Genomic DNA, 21,004 nt, shown 5'->3' on the forward strand with positions numbered 1-21,004 from the left:
GAGCAATCATGAAGTACTTTAAGAAGCTGGCAATGGACCATTTAAGATCCCACCTTCCAGCTATATTAGACCCTTTCCAGTTCATCTGCTGCCCAAACCGGCCCATTGATGATGCCACAGCGCGGGATCTCAATCTTTTTTATGCCATGAAACCTGACCATTAACCATGGACCCCAGGTTGGGAACCCCTGTGCCATAGGTTTGGATCTCCACTCTGTCCTGTCCCACCTAGAAAATGGTGCCTCATATGCCAGGGTATTGTTCACTGACTTCAACTTGAGATTTAACACTCATTCCTCAGAGGCCAGTGGGTAAACTGTCCTCAGTAATACTCAATACCTTTCTGTAATTGGATCTTGGACTTTTTAACAGAAAGATCCCAAGGCAGTAACATCTCAAGTTCCATCACATTGAGCACCGGTGCCTCCCAGGGCTGTGTGCTCAGCCCACTGCTCTTCATGCTGCTGACTGAAAACTGCACTGCCAGATCCAGCTCAAACCACATCACTGATGATGCAACAGTGGTTGGCCTCAGCAGCAACAATGATGAGTTGGCATACAGAGAGAGGGAGAGAGGCTTGTCAAATGGTGCAAGAACAACAACCTGAGTCTCAACGTGAACAAACAGAAGAGATGTTTGTAGGCTTCATGAAGGTGCGGCTTAACCACTCTCCATTGTTCATCAATGGCTCTGCCGTGGAGAGAGTGACGAGCACAATGTTTCTTGCTGTGCACACAGTGGACGATCTAACCTGGACCCACAATATCTCCTCATTAGTCAAGAAGGCACAGCAGTGTCTATACTTTCTGAGGAGATTCCCCGCCCCCATTCAAACATCTTTCAACAAGAGAACCATCGAGAGTGTCCTGTCTGGTTGTATTATTGTGTGGTACAGAAGCTGCAAGGCATTGGACAGCAAAACCCTGCAGAGGATGGTAAAATTCACTGAGAGGGTCACTGGGGTCACCCTCCCCCCATCTGTGACATTTACTGGGAGTGTTGTATATGAAGGGCCCGAAGCATTGTTGAGAATCCCTACCAGACATCCCACAATCTCTTGACCCACTGCCATCAGGAAGGAGGTACTGGGATATCAGGACTAGACTTCCAGACTGGGTAATAGCTTCTTCCATCAGGCTGTGAGACTACTAGACACCTTACCACCACCAAGGTCTTGTCACTAGACAGCAAGCTATTTTCTGTTCACCTGTGCTGCACGCTAAATGCATTTTTAATTATATTTTATTTAATTATTTCTGGTAATTGAATTGAATTGACTTTATTTCTTACGTCCTTCACATACATGTAATATTTTGTTTTGTGTGTTGTGGGTGCACCGTGATCTGGAGGAACTCTATTTCATTTGAATGTATATATGTAGTCAGATGACAATAAACTTGAACTTGATCTTTCCTCGAGGTAGGTGACCAGAACTGCACACAATAATCTAAATTAGGCCTCATCAACATCTTATACAGATTCATCATAACATCCCAACTCCTGTACTCAGTACTTTGATTCATGAAGGCCAAAAGCTTTCTTTATGACCCTATCTACCTGTGATGCCACTTTCAGGGATTTATGGATCTGTATCCTCAGGTCTCTTTGTTCTACCACACTCCTCAGTTCCTTACTATTCATATTGTAAGCCATAGCCCGGTTTGTCCTCCCAAAGGACGACACCTCACACTTGTCTGCATTAAATTCTTTGCCATTTTTCAACTCATTTTCCCAGCTGGAAAATATATCCAGATCACTTTGCAAATATATCCATAGTGTTTCCTGCTCTTGAATCCAGGCTTCCATTTTATGGTGAGCAATTACTGCCTCGTATGGAGAGTTATAAGACCATAAGGCATAGGAGCAGAATTAGGCCATTCAGCCCTTCGAGTCTGCTCCGTCTTTCCACCATGGCTGAACCGGATACACCTGCCTTCTTGCCATATCCTTTGTTGTCCTGACCAATCAGGAAACGATCAACTTTTGCCTTAAATATACCCACAGTATGTGGCAGAACATTTCACATATTTACTACTCTATGACTAAAAAAATTCCTCCTTACCTTTGTTCTAAAGGGTCACCCCTCAATTTTGAGGCTGTGCCCTCTAATTCTGTATACCCCCACCACAGGAAACATCCTCTCCACACCTACCCTATCTAGTCCTTTCAAAATTTGGTAGATTTCAATGAGATCCCCACATATTCTTCTAAATTCCAGTGAATACAGGCTGGCAAAGCTGTCAAACAGTCCTCGTTTGTTAACCCCTTCATTCTCAGAATCAATCTCATGAACCCCCTCTGGACTGTCTCCAATGACAACACATCCTTCCTGAGATATGGGGCCCAAAACTGTTGACAATATGTTTAAACCTGTGTTAAAATTAACTTGCCACCTTGAATTTTGCTTGGCTTTCTGAGATTGTGCGGGGCCATTTTGCTTTCAGACTTTGTCCAACCTTGAAAGAGCTGCAAGTCCAGGATGGGGGGTTGATTCAACAGATGATCATGGTGACTGGGACCCAGTTTGTAGTTTTTGGGAGATGGTGCCTTAAAATACCTGCTGTCTGTTCTGTGAAGCATTCAGCTGAAATATTTATTACAATGAATTTGCATCTCATAATAAAAAAGGTTATTTACTCTTGGCCTGTGCTAGACCGAAGCCTTCACTTATCTTCCAATAGTTTTCCATTCACTAAATGCCTTGTAATTTCTCTTCCTGCTTCTGTATTCTCTGATGCAGCGTAACAATATGTGAAATCTGAGGTGATCTTAAATTAGTTTTTTAAATCAGCTTGACAACTGAGTGGTTTCAAAATTTCATGCTTTCTGTTGGTTCCTCAGTGCACCTCAGTACCATGTATTTAATCTCAGGTCTATTTTGTAGAATGTGTTCATGGGTTTTATTATGGTTGATGAAGGTTACTTTGATTACAGATTGCCTGTGGTTATGCTCACACACTCGCACTAACAGATGAGGGCTTGCTTTATGCCTGGGGTGCTAATGCAGTGGGGCAGCTGGGTTTTGGAAATAAGGTGAACCAGATGGTCCCGGTGCAGATCGTTTTGGAGAAAGAAAGGTAATAATGCTTTTTGTAAATGCTGAACATTTCATTCAGTTTATGACAGGACTATATTAGTCTCATTTCTAGTTGCATCAAGTGTGGAAATGATTAAAATATTATTTTGTATTGTGACTTGTTTTGATCTGGAATGCACTGCAGGATATGATGATGGAAGCAGATTCAACAGTAACTTTCCAAAGGGAGTTGGATAAATAATGAAAAACTAAAACTTTACAGGGTATTACAGAAAGAGCTATGGGAAGAGATTTTGCTTTTCTAAAACTGGGAATGATTGCCAGTTTTTTAAAAAATTTAATAAAATTAAAAATTGGCCATCATTCCTGGTTTTAGAAATCTGGACACATACTGAAGACATTATTGACCTTAGTTCTGAGGTTAAATGGTAAAAATCAAGAGTAAAGTGTGTGTAGTCCATTTAGAATGAAGCAGGAAGTTCCTGGGATTGTGCACTGGGATGGAATTGCAAGTCCTAGAATCTAAAAAGAGACTCAATAGCACTGTGGGATGTTTTGGCATCTGAGTTTAATGTCTTGCCCAATGGAGTGCTCCTTTGACAGTTTACCTTTTGTTCAATATTGCTGTGGAACATCAGCCTGGAATCTGTGATGATGAGCAGAATAATCCACCTATAAGCTGCAGCTGGAACTTTTGCTGCTCAGCATTCTTGGACAGTGGCAAGCTTCTGACTAAATTGCCCAGGCTAACCCCACAGCACTTTGAGTGCCACCCTTGTTCTGGTGCTCTCTGTGGTCATCCATGTGTGGGGGAGATCTGGTGACGTTGCTGCCTTTTTTTCATGGGTGGTTGTCATGGAGATCTTCAGTGACACCTTTTAGCTGAGCCCTTTGTGGGGATGGGAAGCAGCATTATACCCTCCTCCACCTCAGGAAAGGATACATGAGAAATTGCACTTTCCGTGACATTCATCTGAAACAAAGCATAAATGTGAAGACTTTTTTTTTAAAAACTGGTCAGTTTATTCTTTTGCTTGGATAAAATACACCTGTGCCTTATTAGCTGGTATTTTAGACAGACCTTTATGTGGATAGTAATCACCAAATTCACATCTCCCCCCTCCCCCACCGAAGCCCAGACTTGATCAGCTGGTCTCCCTCAGCTAAAGGCCTCTTGGAGTAACACCATGATATCCCAGCAGAGTTGATTGCTGAATGGTGGGGGAAGAGATTTCCCAGTGGCATGGAAATAATCATTTAGCTGAAGCAAGAGAAAATCTGCATTTGCTGGAAATCCGAGCAACATACACAAAATGCTGGAGGAACTCAGCAGGCCAGGCAGCATCTATGGAAAAAAGTACAGTCAACATTTCCAGCCTGGAGGAAAATGGCCAGCTGGGAAACTGACAAGCTACTCTACTAATAGATTCATAGCATCTGGAATCACACAATACTTAACAGTCAACACGTTCATGTCATCAATGCCAGTCTCTTTTACCCACATTAGGCCCAAATCCTTCTGTGTTTTGCCTATTTAACTCTTTCTCAATGCCTCTCACATGTAGTGATTGTATCTGATTCCACCACCACCTATGGCAGTGCATTCCAGCTGTGTAAACAAAAAAAACCTTGCCCCTCTGGTTCTTTCACTTCTTTTCAAAAACTCTTTCCTCTCATCTTAAACCTACACTCTTCTTTTTGATACCCCTACCTTGGGAGGAAGTTTTTGACAATTTACCCTATCCACACATCTCTATCAAGTCACTCCTCTGCCTCCTTTGCTCCAAGACAAACAAGCCTAGCCTATCTAACCTTCCCCCAAAACTGAAGTCCTCCAATCCAGGCAACATCTTGGTGGATCTCCTCCAGTCCCAAAACAGCCTTCCTATAGTGTAGAGACCAGAACTGCACACACTACAAGTGTGGTCTAATCTGGTCATTTTCCATCTGGAAAGGAAGACAAGTCCTGACGGTTACTGGGGTAACCACTGGACAACAGGTTGGACAATCCAGCTGTTTTATCACTGGAATGGGTGCTGGATTTGTGATCTCCACCCTCGGAGATTGCCAATGAACTGCTGTTGACATTGTAAGTATTGTGAGTGTGACATTGAAAATATATCAATGGAAATGGCATTAAATGTCTAACAATTCAGCCTTGTAATTGCACATTTGTAATGCTGATGCTCTTTTGAATGGGAAAAAGCATCAATGTGCAAGAGTTTTAAATATTCAGCAGAAATTTGTACATGTAGCTAAATACAGCTTGAAATGCCAGCAAATTGGTTGAAGAACAGCATGAAGACTTTTTTCTGCAGAAATGAATAGGCCACAAAAGTTGTCTTCGTTTGGTGAACTGGATTGTAAAGTCTATTCTTATCTCATTTAAATTTGTCCTTCAGGATTTATTGTTATTAGTGATTACAAGCAGAAATGTATCAATTTGGGCATGTTTCAGGAAATGAATTCTGCCTTGTGAAGTTCATGTTTTGTAAGCAAAATTTAAGACCAACTTAAATACAGTTGTCAGTACAAATTAAGTGGATGATTTCATCTTGACTGACAGTTGCCCATGCACAACCATCTTGGATGTGATAAAGTGATTTGTTCAAAATTCTTGTTTTCTTTCCCCACCTTGTTTACATGGTTTAATGCCTTCATTGTTCCTCCCCACCCCAAAGTAAAGACTGTCCCTTGCCACCTTTCACTAAAGCTGAGCCAGGTTCTTGGTCAGGTGAATTTGACCGTCTTTCCTGTAATTTCTCTCCGAGCTTCTCTGGTGTTTATGGAATGCTCTTCACCTCTTGACTGACCACCAAATGGGTATATTATGAAAGGTGATACTGAAAGTTGAAGCAAATACAGCAATGTAAATATTTGAGCAATTTACAGATACTTGAGCATATTGAGCTGTATGTGTGAGGGGTATGGAAACTCAGTTATGAGAATTGATTAATTCAATAGAAAAATGCCTGGAATATGTTGTGTTGTGCTCAACACCTTATATTCCATCTGGGTAGCCTCCATCCTGATGCCATGAACATTGATTTTTTCTAACTTCCGTTAACGCCCCTTCCTTCCCCTTCTTACCCCATCCCTAATTTTTTTTAATCTCCCCCTCCCCTCCCCCTCTCTCTACCTCCCCTCCCCCTCTCTTTACCTCCCCTCCCCCTCTCTTTAACCTCCCCTCCCCCTCTCTTTACCTCTCCCTCCCCCTCTCTTTACCTCTCCCTCTCCCTCTCTTTCCCTCTCAGAATAACTCCTTGCCTGTTCGCCATCTTCCTCTGGTGCTCCCCTCCCCCTTTCTTCCAAGGCCTTCCATCCCATGATACTCCCCCTTCTCCAGCTTTGTATCCCTTTTGCCAATCAACTTCCCGGCTCTTGGCTCCATCCCTCCCCCTCTTGTCTTCTCCTACCATTTCGGGTCTCCCCCTCCCACTTTCAAATCTCTTACTATCTCTTTTTTCCATTAGTCCTGAGGAAGGGTCTCGACCCGAAACATTGACAGTACTTCTTCCTATAGATGTTGCCTGGCCTGCTGCGTTCCCCCAGCATTTGGTGTGTGTTGCTTGAATTTCCAGCATCTGCAGATTTTCTCGTGTTTATGTTGTGCTTTGTTGCTTTCCTATCAGTTCATGTTCTTTATTTTCTTTTGGTAGGATTGTAGAGATTGCAGCTTGCCATCCCACTAATACTTCAGCTGCAAAGACCCAGAGTGGTCAAGTGTACATGTGGGGCCTATGTCGTGGACAATCGGTGACTGTCCCGCACCTCACACATTTCTCCTGCACAGATGATGTGTTTGCTTGCTTTGCGAGCCCAGCAGTTATGTGGCGTCTCCTCCACGTTGGTAAGCTCATGATGAATTAGAGGAAGGCACACCCTCAAAATCTGAAATGTTTACATTTGAGTTATAAATTATATAGCATTTATCTTGGACCTGTTAATTATTTTGGTCCAGTAACTAATTGTTACCAAAAGGAATTAGTAGCATTGTTGGGTGATGTGATGGTACAGATAGTAGTGTCAGAAATCCAGGCTCAACCACATCTTGGGTGCTCTCTGCATGAAGTTCAGATGTTCTCCCTCTTGTTACTTTTTTTTTTAAACCTCATTTCTCTTTTGCATTTTCTATTTGAATTTATTTCCACTAGTTAATATTTTTTCTTTTATTATTGCATTATGAATAATTAGATTTCTGTGCCTTAATTTTTCCTGTTTGTTTTCAGTTGAGCTTTATTTAGATGAGTTTTCAGTACACTTGGAAAGCTTTCCCCAGACAAATTTGTTGAAGGCAGACTTAGTTTGTTAGGGTATTTATCTATTTAGTTGTGGAACACTGAACTGTGTCGTCTCATGCCATTCTCTATAGAAGAAGATGATCACCTGACAGTCGCCCAGTCTCTGCTCAAGGAGTTTGACAGTTTGGAAACGTCAGATTTAAAGTTCTGTGTGGAAGGAAAATTCATCCATGTTCATAAAGCTATTCTAAAAATTAGGTACTGCTTTGAAAATTCATCCAGTGACTTTTTTTTTTGGAATTTAAGGTGTGTAAAATTTGTTGCAAATGTTTATTTTGTTTAACTCCAGGTGTGAACATTTCCGGACTATGTTCCAGTCCTACTGGAGTGAGGACGAGAAAGAAGTGATTGAAATCAACCAGTTTAGCTATCCAGTTTACCGTGCCTTCCTCGAATACCTTTACACAGACTCTGTTAACCTACCTCCTGAGGATGCCGTAGGTACAATATGCGTGACTGCTCACTGCTCAATGATTGCCGTTGAAGTTAGAGCTATGGGAGTCAGTATTAGTTTGTTTGCTGATGTTTCACAAGAAGAATGCTGCTTGAGGTGGCACGGGAAAGCGAAACCCTTTTTATTGGGCGTCTCTCTCGAGGTTGGGATGTCTCGCCCACCCGAACACCGAATTGTGTGAATGCTGTGTAACTTACTGCTCCCATGCAGTCGCCTGTCATCAAGAAATAACAGACTGAACACTGCATAAAATTATAAAGAAAGTGTATTTAAGAATGTTAACTTAACCAAACTGTTATTAAAGAAAAAGTAAAAAACAAAAGGGCTCATCATAATTTAACAGTCAAATGTTCACATAAATTGGAGCTCATCTTGAAGTTGGCTTTAACTCACCTTCAGTCTGCGTGAAAGCACATGTCACCTTCTGAATGTCACTCGAAATTCATTTCAAACAAATGGGCTCTTCCATGGGAGTACTGTCCCTTCCTCCTTGAAGCAAATCATCTGCACAAAACTCCTTGTGCAACAGGGACGGCATCCTCAGCCATCTTCCCTTCCGTCCCCTCCCAGCTCCTGCCAAAAACACCTCGATCCACACCAGTGTCTGTCACAAAAAGCTCTCCGCCCAGCATTCTGCCAATTCACCATCCTGACTGGCTGACACCACATTCCCAAGTTGAACAACAAGGCCCCTCATCTCAACTCAAATCCAAACAGGCTGAAAGCAGAACAGACTGCTCTTACAGAACCGCTGTAATGAAATACCTACAGCATAGCAGGAAAAATCTTAACCAGTGCATTGCAAAATGATTTTTCTTCCACTAATCACAGCTGGAGTTTGATCCTTTTATGTCCCCTAACTACCCTCCTAGTTTTCTTATGTGTATTCTTGCATCCCTTATACTGCTCAAGGGATGCACTTAATCCCAGCCGTCTATATTTGACATATCGCTCCTCTTTCCTGACCTCAGTATGCCTCATTAGCCAGAGTTCCTAATTCTACCAGTGTTGCCCTTTACTCTAACACAGGGGTCCCCAACCTTTTTTGCTCCGCGGACCGGTTTAATATTGACAATATTCTTGCCGATCGGGGGTGGGGGGGGGGGGCGGTGTTCAAGTAGGGTTAAACTCACCTCCATGCGTCTTTTACTGTTAGGGTTGCCAACTTTCTCACTCCCAAATAAGGGACAGAAGTAGCAGTCAAATACGGGACACTTTACCCCAGGAAAGACTACCATGACCATGAAGCCTTACACGGGCACCTGTGTGCGCATGCATGACGTGCACATAGCCGTGCGCAGGCGCGTACATGCTGATCTTTTTCCACAAATCGGTTTTGCCTTCATCTTCCTGACTACACTGTACATACATTATTTCTACTTTATATAGGCTGTGTATTTATCATATCATTCCTGCTTTTACTGTATGTTAGTGTTATTTTAGTTTTTATGTGTTATTTGGTATGATTTGGTAGGTTATTTTTTGGGTCTGGGAACGCTCAAAAATTTTTCCCATATAAATTAATGGTAATTGCTTCTTCACTTTACGCCATTTTGGCACAAAATGGTTCATAGGAACGCTCTACCTCAGCAGGGGAAATATGGGACAAAGGCAGTCCCGTATGGGACAAACCAATTTAGCCCAATATACGGGATGTCCCAGCAAATACGGGACAGTTGGCAACCCTATGTTCAAGTTCAACAGTGCGTGACAGGAAATGAGGAAAGGTGCAGCTGACTCATATCATTTCCTTGTGGCCCGGTAGCACATGCTCTACAGCCCAGTGTTGGGGACCGCTTCTCTAACAGAAACATGCAGCCCCTGAACTTCCCTATCTTACTTTTGAAAGTCTTTCTAGATATCCCTTTACCTACTCACAATGTCTCCTAATCAACCCTTGCAAATTCCTGTCATTGTTGCATGGCAGAGCAGACTTAATGGGCCACAAAGCCTAATTCTGCTCTCTGTCTTATGAATTTCAATTATGAATGTTTTTTTCAGAAGTATAATGAATCATCAGATCATGGTGTGAGGCTTGACCTAATAACCCACTGCTTGAGAGGAAAGAGTATGGACAGCAGAAGCAAACTGATCCTCCATATCCCAATTCTGCCAGTCTGTTACCTAGCTGTTTTAATAATCACTTTTCTGTTTTGGTATGATTGCAGGCATTTATTACTTGTTGTTTAAGGAATTTCCAATGAACTACTGACCTTTCTCCAATCTCCCCTTCCTTTCCAGATGGATTTGCCTCCCAAATCCACATCCACCTTTCTCACAGCTCTATATTCAAGTATTCCAATCATGTTTCTGCGATGGCAGTGAAACTGCTCTCCTCCATCATCTCTCATTGTCCAGCTGAACATGGCCACTCTCTCTCATTCGGAAAATCATCTGCAGTGGGTCTGTCTTCATGCTCTTCACCATTACCCCTAGAGCCCTTCTGATAGTCAACTCCTCCCACTAAGCCCTATTGTTTGTCTTCTGTGTTCAATTTGACCAGTAACATGATGGAAACGTGTGTCACATGTGCACTGGTGCACAGAAGATTGTTGTAAATTCCTGATTCTTGGCCCTAAAGACCTGGACTACTTAGACACTCAAAACTGCCTATTTCAAAGCATTTTCTTAGAAAGTTTACCAAAAGCTTTTTCCAGATATTTAAAGAGTAGAGATGAGAGTGGATATCATACTGCTGGGAAATGATGCTGGAGAGGTAGTACTGGGGGACAAATATGGCAGACAAAGTCAATAAGTATCTTCCATCGGTCTTCACTGTGGAAAACACCTGAAGTATGACGGAAATTCAAGAGTGTCAGGAGGCAGAAGTGAGTGTAGTTGCTATTATTAAAGAAAAGATGCTTGGGAAGCTGAAAGGTCTGAAGGTAGATAAGTCACCTGGACCAGATGGATTACACCCCAGGGTTCTGAAAAAAGTATCTGAAGAGATTGTGGAGGCATTAAGTAGTGATCTTTCAAGAGTCACTAGTTTCTGGAATGGATCTAGAGGACTGGAAAATTGCATTTTCATTCCAATCTTTAAGAAGGGTGGGAAAGAAAAGAAAGGAATTTTTAGGCTAGTTAAAAATTCCAACCGCCGTAAAACAAGACACAGACAGACAGACTTCAGTGATTTGGAAGATGTTGGAGTTCATTATTAAGGATGAAGTTTTGTGATATTTGGAGGCACATGATTAAAAAAGGCCAAAGTCAGCATGATTTCCTTAAAGGGAAATCTTGCCTGACAAATATATTGGAATTATCTTAGGAAATAACAGGCAAGTTAGACAAAGGAGTGTATGTTGTTGAATTGGATTTTCAGAAGGCCTTTGAGAAGTTCATGGTGGCCTGCTTAGCAAGATGAGAGCCATGATGGAATGGCAAAGCAGACGCCACAGGCCAAATGACCTAATTCTGGTCCTGTCTTCTGCTTACAATCTAAATATACACATCTCATTTCCTTGTCATCTCTTATCTCTGCACTGCATGTGTTGAACTTTTCTGCAAATTCTTTTTACATCCACTCCAACGCTTAAATGTAATTTTGCAGTATGTCATTGTAATATGGTGGGTGATGTATACTATCCTTTCTCTCAGTGCTTGGTGATATCTTCTGTTTATATGTTTCTTTTTGCACTTAGTACAGATCTAACCTTTGTCAAAATATAGCCTTCAGTGCAGCCTGCTGTGGTGTACGTGATTTGTAACTTCTTGGAAGCAACCTCAAGATACCTAGCTCTGAGTTTATGGTTTGGTTTACAACAAGTTGAATTTGACACTGATTGTTTTACAGTACTGACTGAGTTTGTTGTTCATAGGCCTTCTGGATCTGGCTACATCTTACTGTGAAAAAAGGGTGAAGAAGCTGTGCCAGGAGATAATCAAGAGGGACATTAGTGTGGAGAACGCGTTTTTGTTGCTCTCGGCAGCTGTACGATATGACGCTAAGGTGAGTGTTCATGAAATGTTCAAAACAAAATTCTGCGGATGCTGGAAATCAGTAAAGGAAACAGAAAATGTTTCCAATACCCTGGATCAGGCAGCATGCTGTTGTGCAAGGGTGAGAAACAAGGTCAGAGTTTCACTTCAATGACTTAGATCAGTAGAGATGGCTTCTCACCTACTTTTGAACAGAAGCATCCTGTTTCTATAGAGTTTTTAATGCAGTAAAATTCAGCCTGTGCTTTATAGAACATTCCCAAACAAGATTTTACACCATTCCAGATGATAAGATACCTGGACTCGGACCCCAAGATCCCTCTGATCCTCCACTCTGCCAAGAGTCTTACTATTAATGCTATATTTTGCCATCATATTTGACCTACCAAAATGAACCACCTCACACTTATCTGGGTTCAACTCCATCTGCCACTTCTCAGCCCGGTTTTGCATCCTGTCAATGTCCCGCTGTAACCTCTGACAGCCCTCCACACTATCCACAACACCCCCCAAATTTTGTGTCATCAGCAAATTTACTAGCTCATCCCTCCACATCCTCATCCAGGTCACTTATAAAAATCACAAAGAGTAGGGGTCCCAGAACAGATCCCTGAGGCATACCACTAGTCACTGGCCTCCATGCAGAATATGACCTGTCTACAACCACCCTTTGCCTTCTGTGGGCAAGCTAGTTCTGAATCCACAAGGCAATGTCCCCTTGGATCCCATGCCTCTTTACTTTCTCAATAAGCTTTGCATGGGGTACCTTATCAAATGCCTTGCTGAAATCCATATATACTACATCTACTGCTCTACCTTCATCAATGTATTTAGTCACATCCTCAAAAATTCAATCAGGCTCGTAAGGCACGACCTGCCTTTGACAAAGCCATGCTGACTAGGTTTCAATGAAATCACCCCCCCCCCCATCACTCTTCTAAACTCCAGCATTACGAGCCCAGAGACATCAAATGCTCCTCATACCTTAAGCCTTTCATTCTTGGTATCATTCTTGTGAACCTCCTCTGCACCTTCTGCAATGCCAGCACATCTTTTCTTAGATAAGGAGCCAAAACTGCTCACAATTTAATTATAGATATGAAGGCTGGGAAATAAAAAATGCTCGGATTTTTTTAAAAGAAGAAGTGAAGTGTGACTTGGAGAAGGAAGTTAGAGTTTAGTGGTTTGGGATGCGGGGTCATGATTATTATTGGAACTGAAGGAGTGTGGATTATATCAGAGAAAAGGAGAATTGACAACTCCAAAGACATTTATTTATTTAATCAGGAGCCATTACACCTCAAATACAATAGCCTGGTGCAAGTTTAGATAATGGCAGCATAGTCTTGGATGACGTTGGGTAGCACAGAGGCACAAGAGGTAGTGCTTCTGCAACCTAGGCTCTGTCCAGAATCTGGTGCAGTCTGTGACTGTACTTCTTTCATTCTGCTCTTCATTCCTCCCACATCCCAAAGACATGCAAGTTGTCACATCATGTTCTTTGCCTGACTCTCTATACATCTGTAAAGTACAACTGTTCTGCAATATTTAATCTAGGAAATGATCTGTCAAAATATTTCCAATGTTCCCTGTATTACCATCATTTGATTCTCTGCTTTCTTTGTAGGATTTAGAAGAATTTTGTTTCAAATTTTGTGTGAATCATTTGACTGCTGTGACCAACACTGACGCATTTTGGCAAATGGATGGAGATCTCTTGAAAGAGGTTATTGGAAGGGCTAGTAAATGTGGAGCCTTCAGGAACTGAATTTGCTGGGTTGGTGTGCTCAATTATCTTTATAAATATATTCCTTCCATGATTTCTTGAGCATTTACTGAATGCTTGTGTAATCCCTGAGCCAGCTCAGTTATATAGAATTCTACTTCTGCCAGAACAGTACAAATAAAGTGGACATAAAGGGTGTGTTTAATCCAATTTTCACAAAAACGTGCACCAATATTACAGCTTATTGTTTGATTTCTGTTAGCTTCCTGGATGTGAATAATTATGCACCATTTTGCTGTAAGGAAATGGTTGTGAATAAATTTTGCAAAATTGTTTTCAGTAAACGCTAAATGGCTCCCCTTTTTGACAATTGTCTGATAGTAACTACTACTCATTTTGAAGAGGAGATCTCAGTTCCATTAACTTAACAAAGGGCTGGCAGGCTCCCCAAGAAGTAGCCATGGCAACCAGAACAGTAACATTTTTTATTTTTTAACAGAATTTTAAGGTTGGTCTGTATGAATTGGAGTCATGGAGAGAGACAGTATGCTGCTAACCAAGAGTAAATATTGTTACGCAGATCCTGGCCACCTCAATCCATGTTATTGTAGGGTAATATAATTGGTGGAAATATATTTTAATTCACAACCACCGACATGGAGTTGGAGTTCACTTTAAGATGCGGTCTGGTGTGATGACGTAATGGCTTGAAGTTTCTACCGTGCCTGATGTTCTACGTTTGTTTTTTTACAATAAAATGAGTTGTTATGGTTTCCCTTAAACGTAAAACACCTCTGCCGCTTTATTTATGAAAACCTACATTGGTAACCCCATTGCTCTAGGACGATTCCAGAGTTATTCAACACATCGGCTAACACAGTTGCTTTGAAACTGCCGGAGTTTTGGGAGCAGAATGCCAATGCTTGGTTTGTACAAACCAAGCCCCGATTTGCGCTGCGAGAAATCTCCGCAGGCAGCACCAGACATTACGCGGTAGCGTCGCTCAGTAGTTCCACGGCAGCAAGAGTGCACCTGCCTGAACACAAAAATGTCGCATGCTGAAGACTCGCCTTTATGACATGCGGACTGTTGGAGCCTGAGCACGCCTAACAGTTCCTCTCTTTGCTTGGCTTGGGGGAATCCTAAGCCTTCGGAGCTAATGGACCACATGCTGTCTTTCCTGGGAAATCACAATCCTTGTTTTATTTTTAAAGAATTCTTCATGTAGTAAATGGCTGATAGTTCACACTCAGCCAGGCAGAGGTGTATCATCCCTTCTCTTTTCCCTGCTTCAATAATCCTGGTCAGCAGGACCTCGAACACATGCACACCCATGGCTGTGAAACACAATGCTGGGTCTGTGCTTTTCCCACACTTGCTTTGGCAGGAACACGAGGATGTGCCGACCGCCTTGCAGTTTCAACAGTGCCAGCACGTCAGGGCATCAGAGGTCTGAACAGCGAGGGTTCCAGCTGCCAGGGCTGTCTACTGTTCATTACAGACATCCTGAATGCTTCTTGTGTGACACGGGTGCTCACATGAGTGTGCTGCCACTCATATCCTATTGATCAGAAGGCAAAGAGTGATGAAACCTCATTGGAGGCCGCCAACAGCAGCAGGATCCAGACTTACGGGACATGATGGGTGACACTCTGTTGCAGTGGGCAACGTTACGTGGAACTTCATCCTGGCCAAAGAGGCTAGACCTCTGCTCGACGCACTGTGTGCACAAAGACTTTAAGTCATTACCCTGGTCCCCCAGTAAGTTCCCCACAACGACTCTGTCAAGCGCCTACACCACCGTGTGTGAGTTCACTCGACTACTGGCTGAATTCCCAAGCCTCACCAAGCCCAGATTCCCACATTCCCCACTACGGTCACAAAACATGGAGTCAAGCACCACATTCCCACATGTGGCCCACTAGTCCACGCTCGCGTGCGAAGACTAGACCTAGAAAAGCTGGCAACCTCGAAGGCTGACTTTGCCAACATGGAAAGACTTGGCATTTTACGTAGGTCAAATAGCCCCTGGGCATCATTCACCCTCCACATGGTCCTTAAGTCCGATGGTGGTTGCCGCCCATGTTGTGATTAACGAGGCCACCACACCCGATTGTTACCCAGTCCCACACATCCAAGACCTTTACGCACGTTTAGCTGGAAAAGTAACTTTTTTCTAAAGTTGGCTTACTTAGGGGCTACCATCGGGTGCCTGTGTACTCGGATGACATTCCCGAAACGGTTGTGATAACCCCGTTTGGCCGCTTGAGTTTCTGTGCACGCTGTTTGGTCTGAAAAATGTAGCACAGACTTTTCAACGGCTGATGGACTCTGTATTAAAAGGCTTGTTTTTTTTCTTTTTGTTTACCTGGATGGCATACTTGTTGACAGTACATCCAAACACGTATCACATCTCCGCACACTTTTTGAGCACTTAAGCCAACACGGGTTGATTATTAACCCTGATAAATGCAGTTTGGGTTGTCAACCATTAACTTTCTCGGCCATTGCGTATCTGCAGTCAGTGTGTACACCCCATCAAAAGTCTCTGCTATTATGGTTTTCCCACCACCCCACGCTACTAACAATACTGAGTCTTTACTTAACGGTGAATTTCTATCATAGCTTCATTCGGTGAGTTGCTGAACTTATGCCCCCCTGTATAGTGTGCTTAAAGGCAATACCCTCAATCACATGCTTGACTGGTCAGCGGACACGACCAAGAGCATTTGATGACACCAAACGAGCTCTTCACCTAGAGCCATTACTACTGCGCTTGAGACTGTGCTGTGCGTGAACAGTTGGTCGGCGGTGTGTGGCAGGCAGCCGCATGCCTTCTTCAACGAGCACCCTGTCCCACCTGAAAGGAAATGCAGCACGTTTAATCGTAAGCTTCTCAGTTTCTATCTGCTTGTCTGGTTTTTTTTTTTGTTTTCTTCTAGAGGGATGCCATTTCACAACATTCATTAAGCACAAACCCCTCATGCATGTGATGGCCAAAATATCAGACCTTTGGTCTGCACGACAGCAACGCCACCTTTCAGAGTCAACGTATCAGAGTTCACAACTGATAAGACAACACATCAAGAGGAAAATAATGCTGTGGCTGATTGCCTCTCACGGCCAGCCATTGAGGCCGTACACATAGGGGTTGACTGTGTCGGCATGGCAGCCGGCAAAGCTACTGACCCAGAGGTCCAGGCTTACCGATCAGCAGTCACGGGCCTGCGGTTGGCTGCATTAAGTTCAGGAAAGCTGTTCTTTCTTATTTCCCTGTGTGATGTCTCAACGAGTTGTCCTTGCTCCGTAGTGCCCACAAACTGGAGGCATACTGTTTTTAACTCCATTCACGGCCTCTCACATCCGAGCCCTAAGACCTCAGAGAAACTGGTTGCTCTAAAGATTGTGTGGCACGGTGTGATTGGAGTGCAGCCTGTGTTGTGCCAGCGGGCAAAAATTAGCTGTCATGTTTGGGCACCACTGCCACCCTGAGCGATAATTTGACCATGTCCACGTGGACCTGCTTGGTCCTCTTAATCGTGCACCTTGTTACCACGGTGGCCAGAGGTCGTCACCCTAGCATCGACGACAGCCAGAGATGTGGCCCGAGCGTTCGTCAGCACCTGGGTTGCGCGGTTTGGCACCCCATCTGATAGCTCCTCTGACCACGGTCTCCAGTTCACATCAGCCCTCTGGGCTGCAATGGCCCATAACCTCGATATCAGGCTACATCACACCCCATTCCGGCTCGTTTGTTTTCGTCCGCCATGATGCACACCATCTAAGCTCGGGCCAGGCTCACGGTGCTGGTTTTGGTAAATTCTGGCAGGGTGGTAGGATTTCTGTGTAGGTAATGTAACGAGTGGAAATATATGCATAATGCACAACCATCGACGTTGAGTTGGAGTTCACTTTAAGAGGCTAGTCTGCTGTATTTTTTTTTACCATGCTTTATATTTAGCATCTGGCTTTACAATAAAAGGAGTAGTTACAGTTTCTCTTAAACATAAAACGCCTCTGCCATTTTATTTACGAAAACCTACATTATTTTCTTCGCGTACTGATGCACTGTCAATTACTCCAAAAGACTGGAAGTAGAGTAAATACTGAAAGGCTTTTATTAACAGTAAAATGGATCCACGTCCATGCTGTATGTCTGTCCTGGACTGTGGGAGGAGCCTTTATTCAGGGGTCTGTGGGAGGAGCCACAGGAGCAGTCAGCAGAGGGGTGTGTCCAGACAGTTAACCCAGTTACAACATACGTACATATATGGTTTACCACACATACCCAGCAACTCCACTCCACTCACTGCTACAGCTCATCTGCACATTAGGGGCAATTTACCAACTTACGTTCTGTGGATAACCCACGTGGTCACCGGGAGAATGTGCCAGCTCCACACGGATCGTTTCGGGGTTGCCGGAGCTGGAAAGGAAGCAGCTCTATCGTCTGAATCCACTGTGTCAACTCCTGGTGACAAATTATACCATAGTTTTGGCGGAGGAATTTCTTGCTGGAACCATATTCCAGTAATTCCTTTAAATTTAATTATAGATATTGGTGATGCCAAAACTATATTTTACCAGACTAGTATAAAAAGAAAAAAACCCATAAAAACAACTTAAAACCTGCACGGTGTATAATGATCTCAGTGAATCTTACAGTATTGCAAACACCATGGATTTATTTTCTATTTGCATTTTCAAGTTCTGCACGTGAAGAATAGGTTGCTCTGCAGTTTCAGAATTTCAGTGGGTGATGGCATAAACTCTTCCGTGGGTGATCTTCCAAAAGAAAGCAACACACTATTTTAATGTCAGAAAATCATGGGAAAGTTCCTCCTGTCATTTGAAAGAAGAATGGCTAAACTCTTAAAGTCCATTTGTTTAGACTTTCAATCCTTAATCTGTACAAGCAACACACATAAAAGTTGCTGGTGAACGCAGCAGGCCAGGCAGCATCTCTAGGAAGAGGTGCAGTCGACGTTTCAGGCCGAGACCCTTCGTCAGGAATCTGTACAGCAGCGTTTCATAAGACTTTTACAAGGTTTGGGAAGGGTGTGGTGGGTGGGTGTGTTTAATCTGTTCTAGAGTTATGGGCTATTTGGTACGTAACCCTCTCCAGTGGCTCGTAACAAATTAGGCTCATTGGCTATCTCCGATTAACTCAGCATGCCTGGGACAGCTTTTTCCAATAAGCAACACATTTCCGGGGTTGGAATGATTCGGGTCCAGCACAAGCAGGAAAGTTGGAATGTTCCATTAAGGGAAGGAAGATTATGGTGAATGCTGTATAAACACTGCGATATGCAAAAGTTATCATTCACCAGGAAATAACGAAACTTACACGGACACAAACTTTCAGTGGAAGTTTATTTACAAATATTTCAACTTTAACAAACAGTAACAGAAACGAGGTCCATGCAGGTCCAACCGAATGTGCACATAAACGGAGCTCATTGCTGTGTAGTCGTGTGCTTTGGTTTAATCACTCACAACACTGCACTCACATTCCACGCGGAAGACACCAGCCACGAATCGAACTTTCCTCGAAGTCCGTTACGATCTCACTGGCTAACTCAGAAGTATTGGCACTTCCTCCGTGGAACCAATTGTCTGCACAAAGAATTTCTTACAACAGTGTCTCTCCTTCGGGCAGGGTTCCGTAAGCATCGTCCATTGCGTTCCTCTCTGCACCTCACTTCTCCCTCAGCTCCCACAAAAATACCCCCAAAAACCCACGTTCTCCCAGAAATTGGATGCCACTAATCTCTCCCGAATGTTCCATGGCATCTTACCGGACAAAATGCTATCAGGACAAGCCCGACTGACTGATAAAACGTACCTAAGATAACTAAATGACTCATTATCTTAACAGAGAAGGAAACTGAGAACTTAACAGAGACTGTCAAATTTGACTAACAGAATGCACTGCGTTTTACTATAAATCTGCAGAAAATAAAATATCCAATGGGGTAACTGTAGTGATACAATAAACGTGCTTAACCAGGGTGTTACAGGTATATCTCTCTCTGGTTTCGTCCCTGCATCCTCTCAAAGCTCAGCTTGTCCAAAAGACCCACCTCTTGCTCCCTCAACAGTTTTTCTTGTTAAACAGTTGTCTATTCAACCTCTCATACAAAATGCTGGAGGAACTCAGCAGGCCAGGCAATATCTAGGGGGAAAAAAAAGCACAGTCGATGTTTCGGCCCAAAACGTCGACTGTGCTTTTTTTTTCCATAGATGCTGCCTGGCTTGCTGAGTTCCTCCAGCATTTTGTCTCTGTTGCTCGGATTTTCAGTATCTGTAGATTTTCTCTTGTTTATTCAACTTCTCATCCAAGCTGATACTAATGCCCTGACTTTCAAATTGCCCAAAAGAAATACCTTTGAGCCTGTTGTCTTTGTCTGCATACACCATCCTTGAACATGTTGCATCCTTCATCATCCTTCCTGAAACTCTTTGTTTAAATCCAGTTAGATTTCCATCAATAATGCCTCATGCTATTCACTCATAGCATCCTATGTAATCTATCCTAACTTACCCTGTCTGCAACCTTACATTGCCACTGCTAGTACTCCCCTCAAATGTGTCCACCATCATCGAGCAAATTGGACCATGCTCGCCCCGGGTCACATTCTTATATAACTCTCAGCAGCCACAGAATTGTAGAGCATCTTATCTTACTTCATCCACACGGTTACATCTTGTAATTATACTTGGTCTTCTTTGACTTCATATACTGTATGTCTGCTTCATCTTAACAGCATCATCTGAAAACACTGTCATTTTCCATTTGTGCATGGATATATCAACCCTTGGCACAAATTGACCTCTCTTGATGGTCTCTACTGCTTCAAAACCATCAGACTACTTGTCCGGCTTACAGTACCAGTTGGAGAGAAAGAGTCTGCTGCTTAATATTCAGAATACCAAAACAACTGTCTTTACTTCTGGTGAGAGATTTCATTCCCTAGTCACAGGATACAATTATTGCCTGAAATTGAAACTCCATTGTCAAGTAAATTCACAGGATCAGCTTTGGATCACATCACGGAGACTGCCAGTTTCCATCTCTGTAATCCAAAAATAGAATATTGCAGCTGTTGGTGTACCTGAAATAAAATACATTGCAGGAAGTACTCAGAAGACTGGTGCTATTGTAGTCTGGTGAACTGCAGAGACTGAACAGCAGCTCTCTGACAGCTCCTTTCACCACTCTCTGGACCATAACCCGACACTGCAAAACACTGGGCTTCTGTCTCTCAGTCACTGGCCTCACAGTCTCCAATCTCAGCCTCCTAATCACACATAGGTTGCTTCCATTGACTTCGTTTTGCAACTCAGTGACATTACAAAATCTCACGCATGCCTCAGCTCAGCTGTTACAAAAGCTCTTATCCATGTCTATACACTTTATTAACACAGTTTCAATCTGTTTTGCCTCAGGTCAAGGTCATGCAAAATACTTTTGCCCATGTCATAACTCTCTGCCAGTTCTCTCCAATCACTTCTGTGCCCCGCCCTACACTGGTTCCCATTTAAT

At 43.1% G+C, this 21,004-nt stretch overlaps 1 protein-coding gene across 4 annotated transcripts in view; it reads left to right on the forward strand.

The window, feature by feature from the left end:
- LOC140199157 (RCC1 and BTB domain-containing protein 1-like) overlaps positions 1 to 14,240 on the forward strand; it is a 77,066-nt gene extending 62,826 nt beyond the window's left edge. For all 4 annotated transcript variants that reach the window (XM_072260764.1, XM_072260763.1, XM_072260766.1 and 1 more), the window contains 6 exons: positions 2,936 to 3,078; positions 6,698 to 6,888; positions 7,411 to 7,537; positions 7,629 to 7,780; positions 11,612 to 11,742; positions 13,360 to 14,240. In XM_072260764.1, the coding sequence (XP_072116865.1) occupies positions 2,936 to 3,078; positions 6,698 to 6,888; positions 7,411 to 7,537; positions 7,629 to 7,780; positions 11,612 to 11,742; positions 13,360 to 13,500 (885 nt within the window). In that variant the 3' untranslated portion in view covers positions 13,501 to 14,240. The remainder of the gene's footprint in view (positions 1 to 2,935; positions 3,079 to 6,697; positions 6,889 to 7,410; positions 7,538 to 7,628; positions 7,781 to 11,611; positions 11,743 to 13,359) is intronic.
- Positions 14,241 to 21,004: the final 6,764 nt, after the last annotated feature.

This window comes from Mobula birostris, chromosome 6, assembly GCF_030028105.1.
Source record: "Mobula birostris isolate sMobBir1 chromosome 6, sMobBir1.hap1, whole genome shotgun sequence".
Lineage (NCBI taxonomy): Eukaryota > Metazoa > Chordata > Chondrichthyes > Myliobatiformes > Myliobatidae > Mobula > Mobula birostris.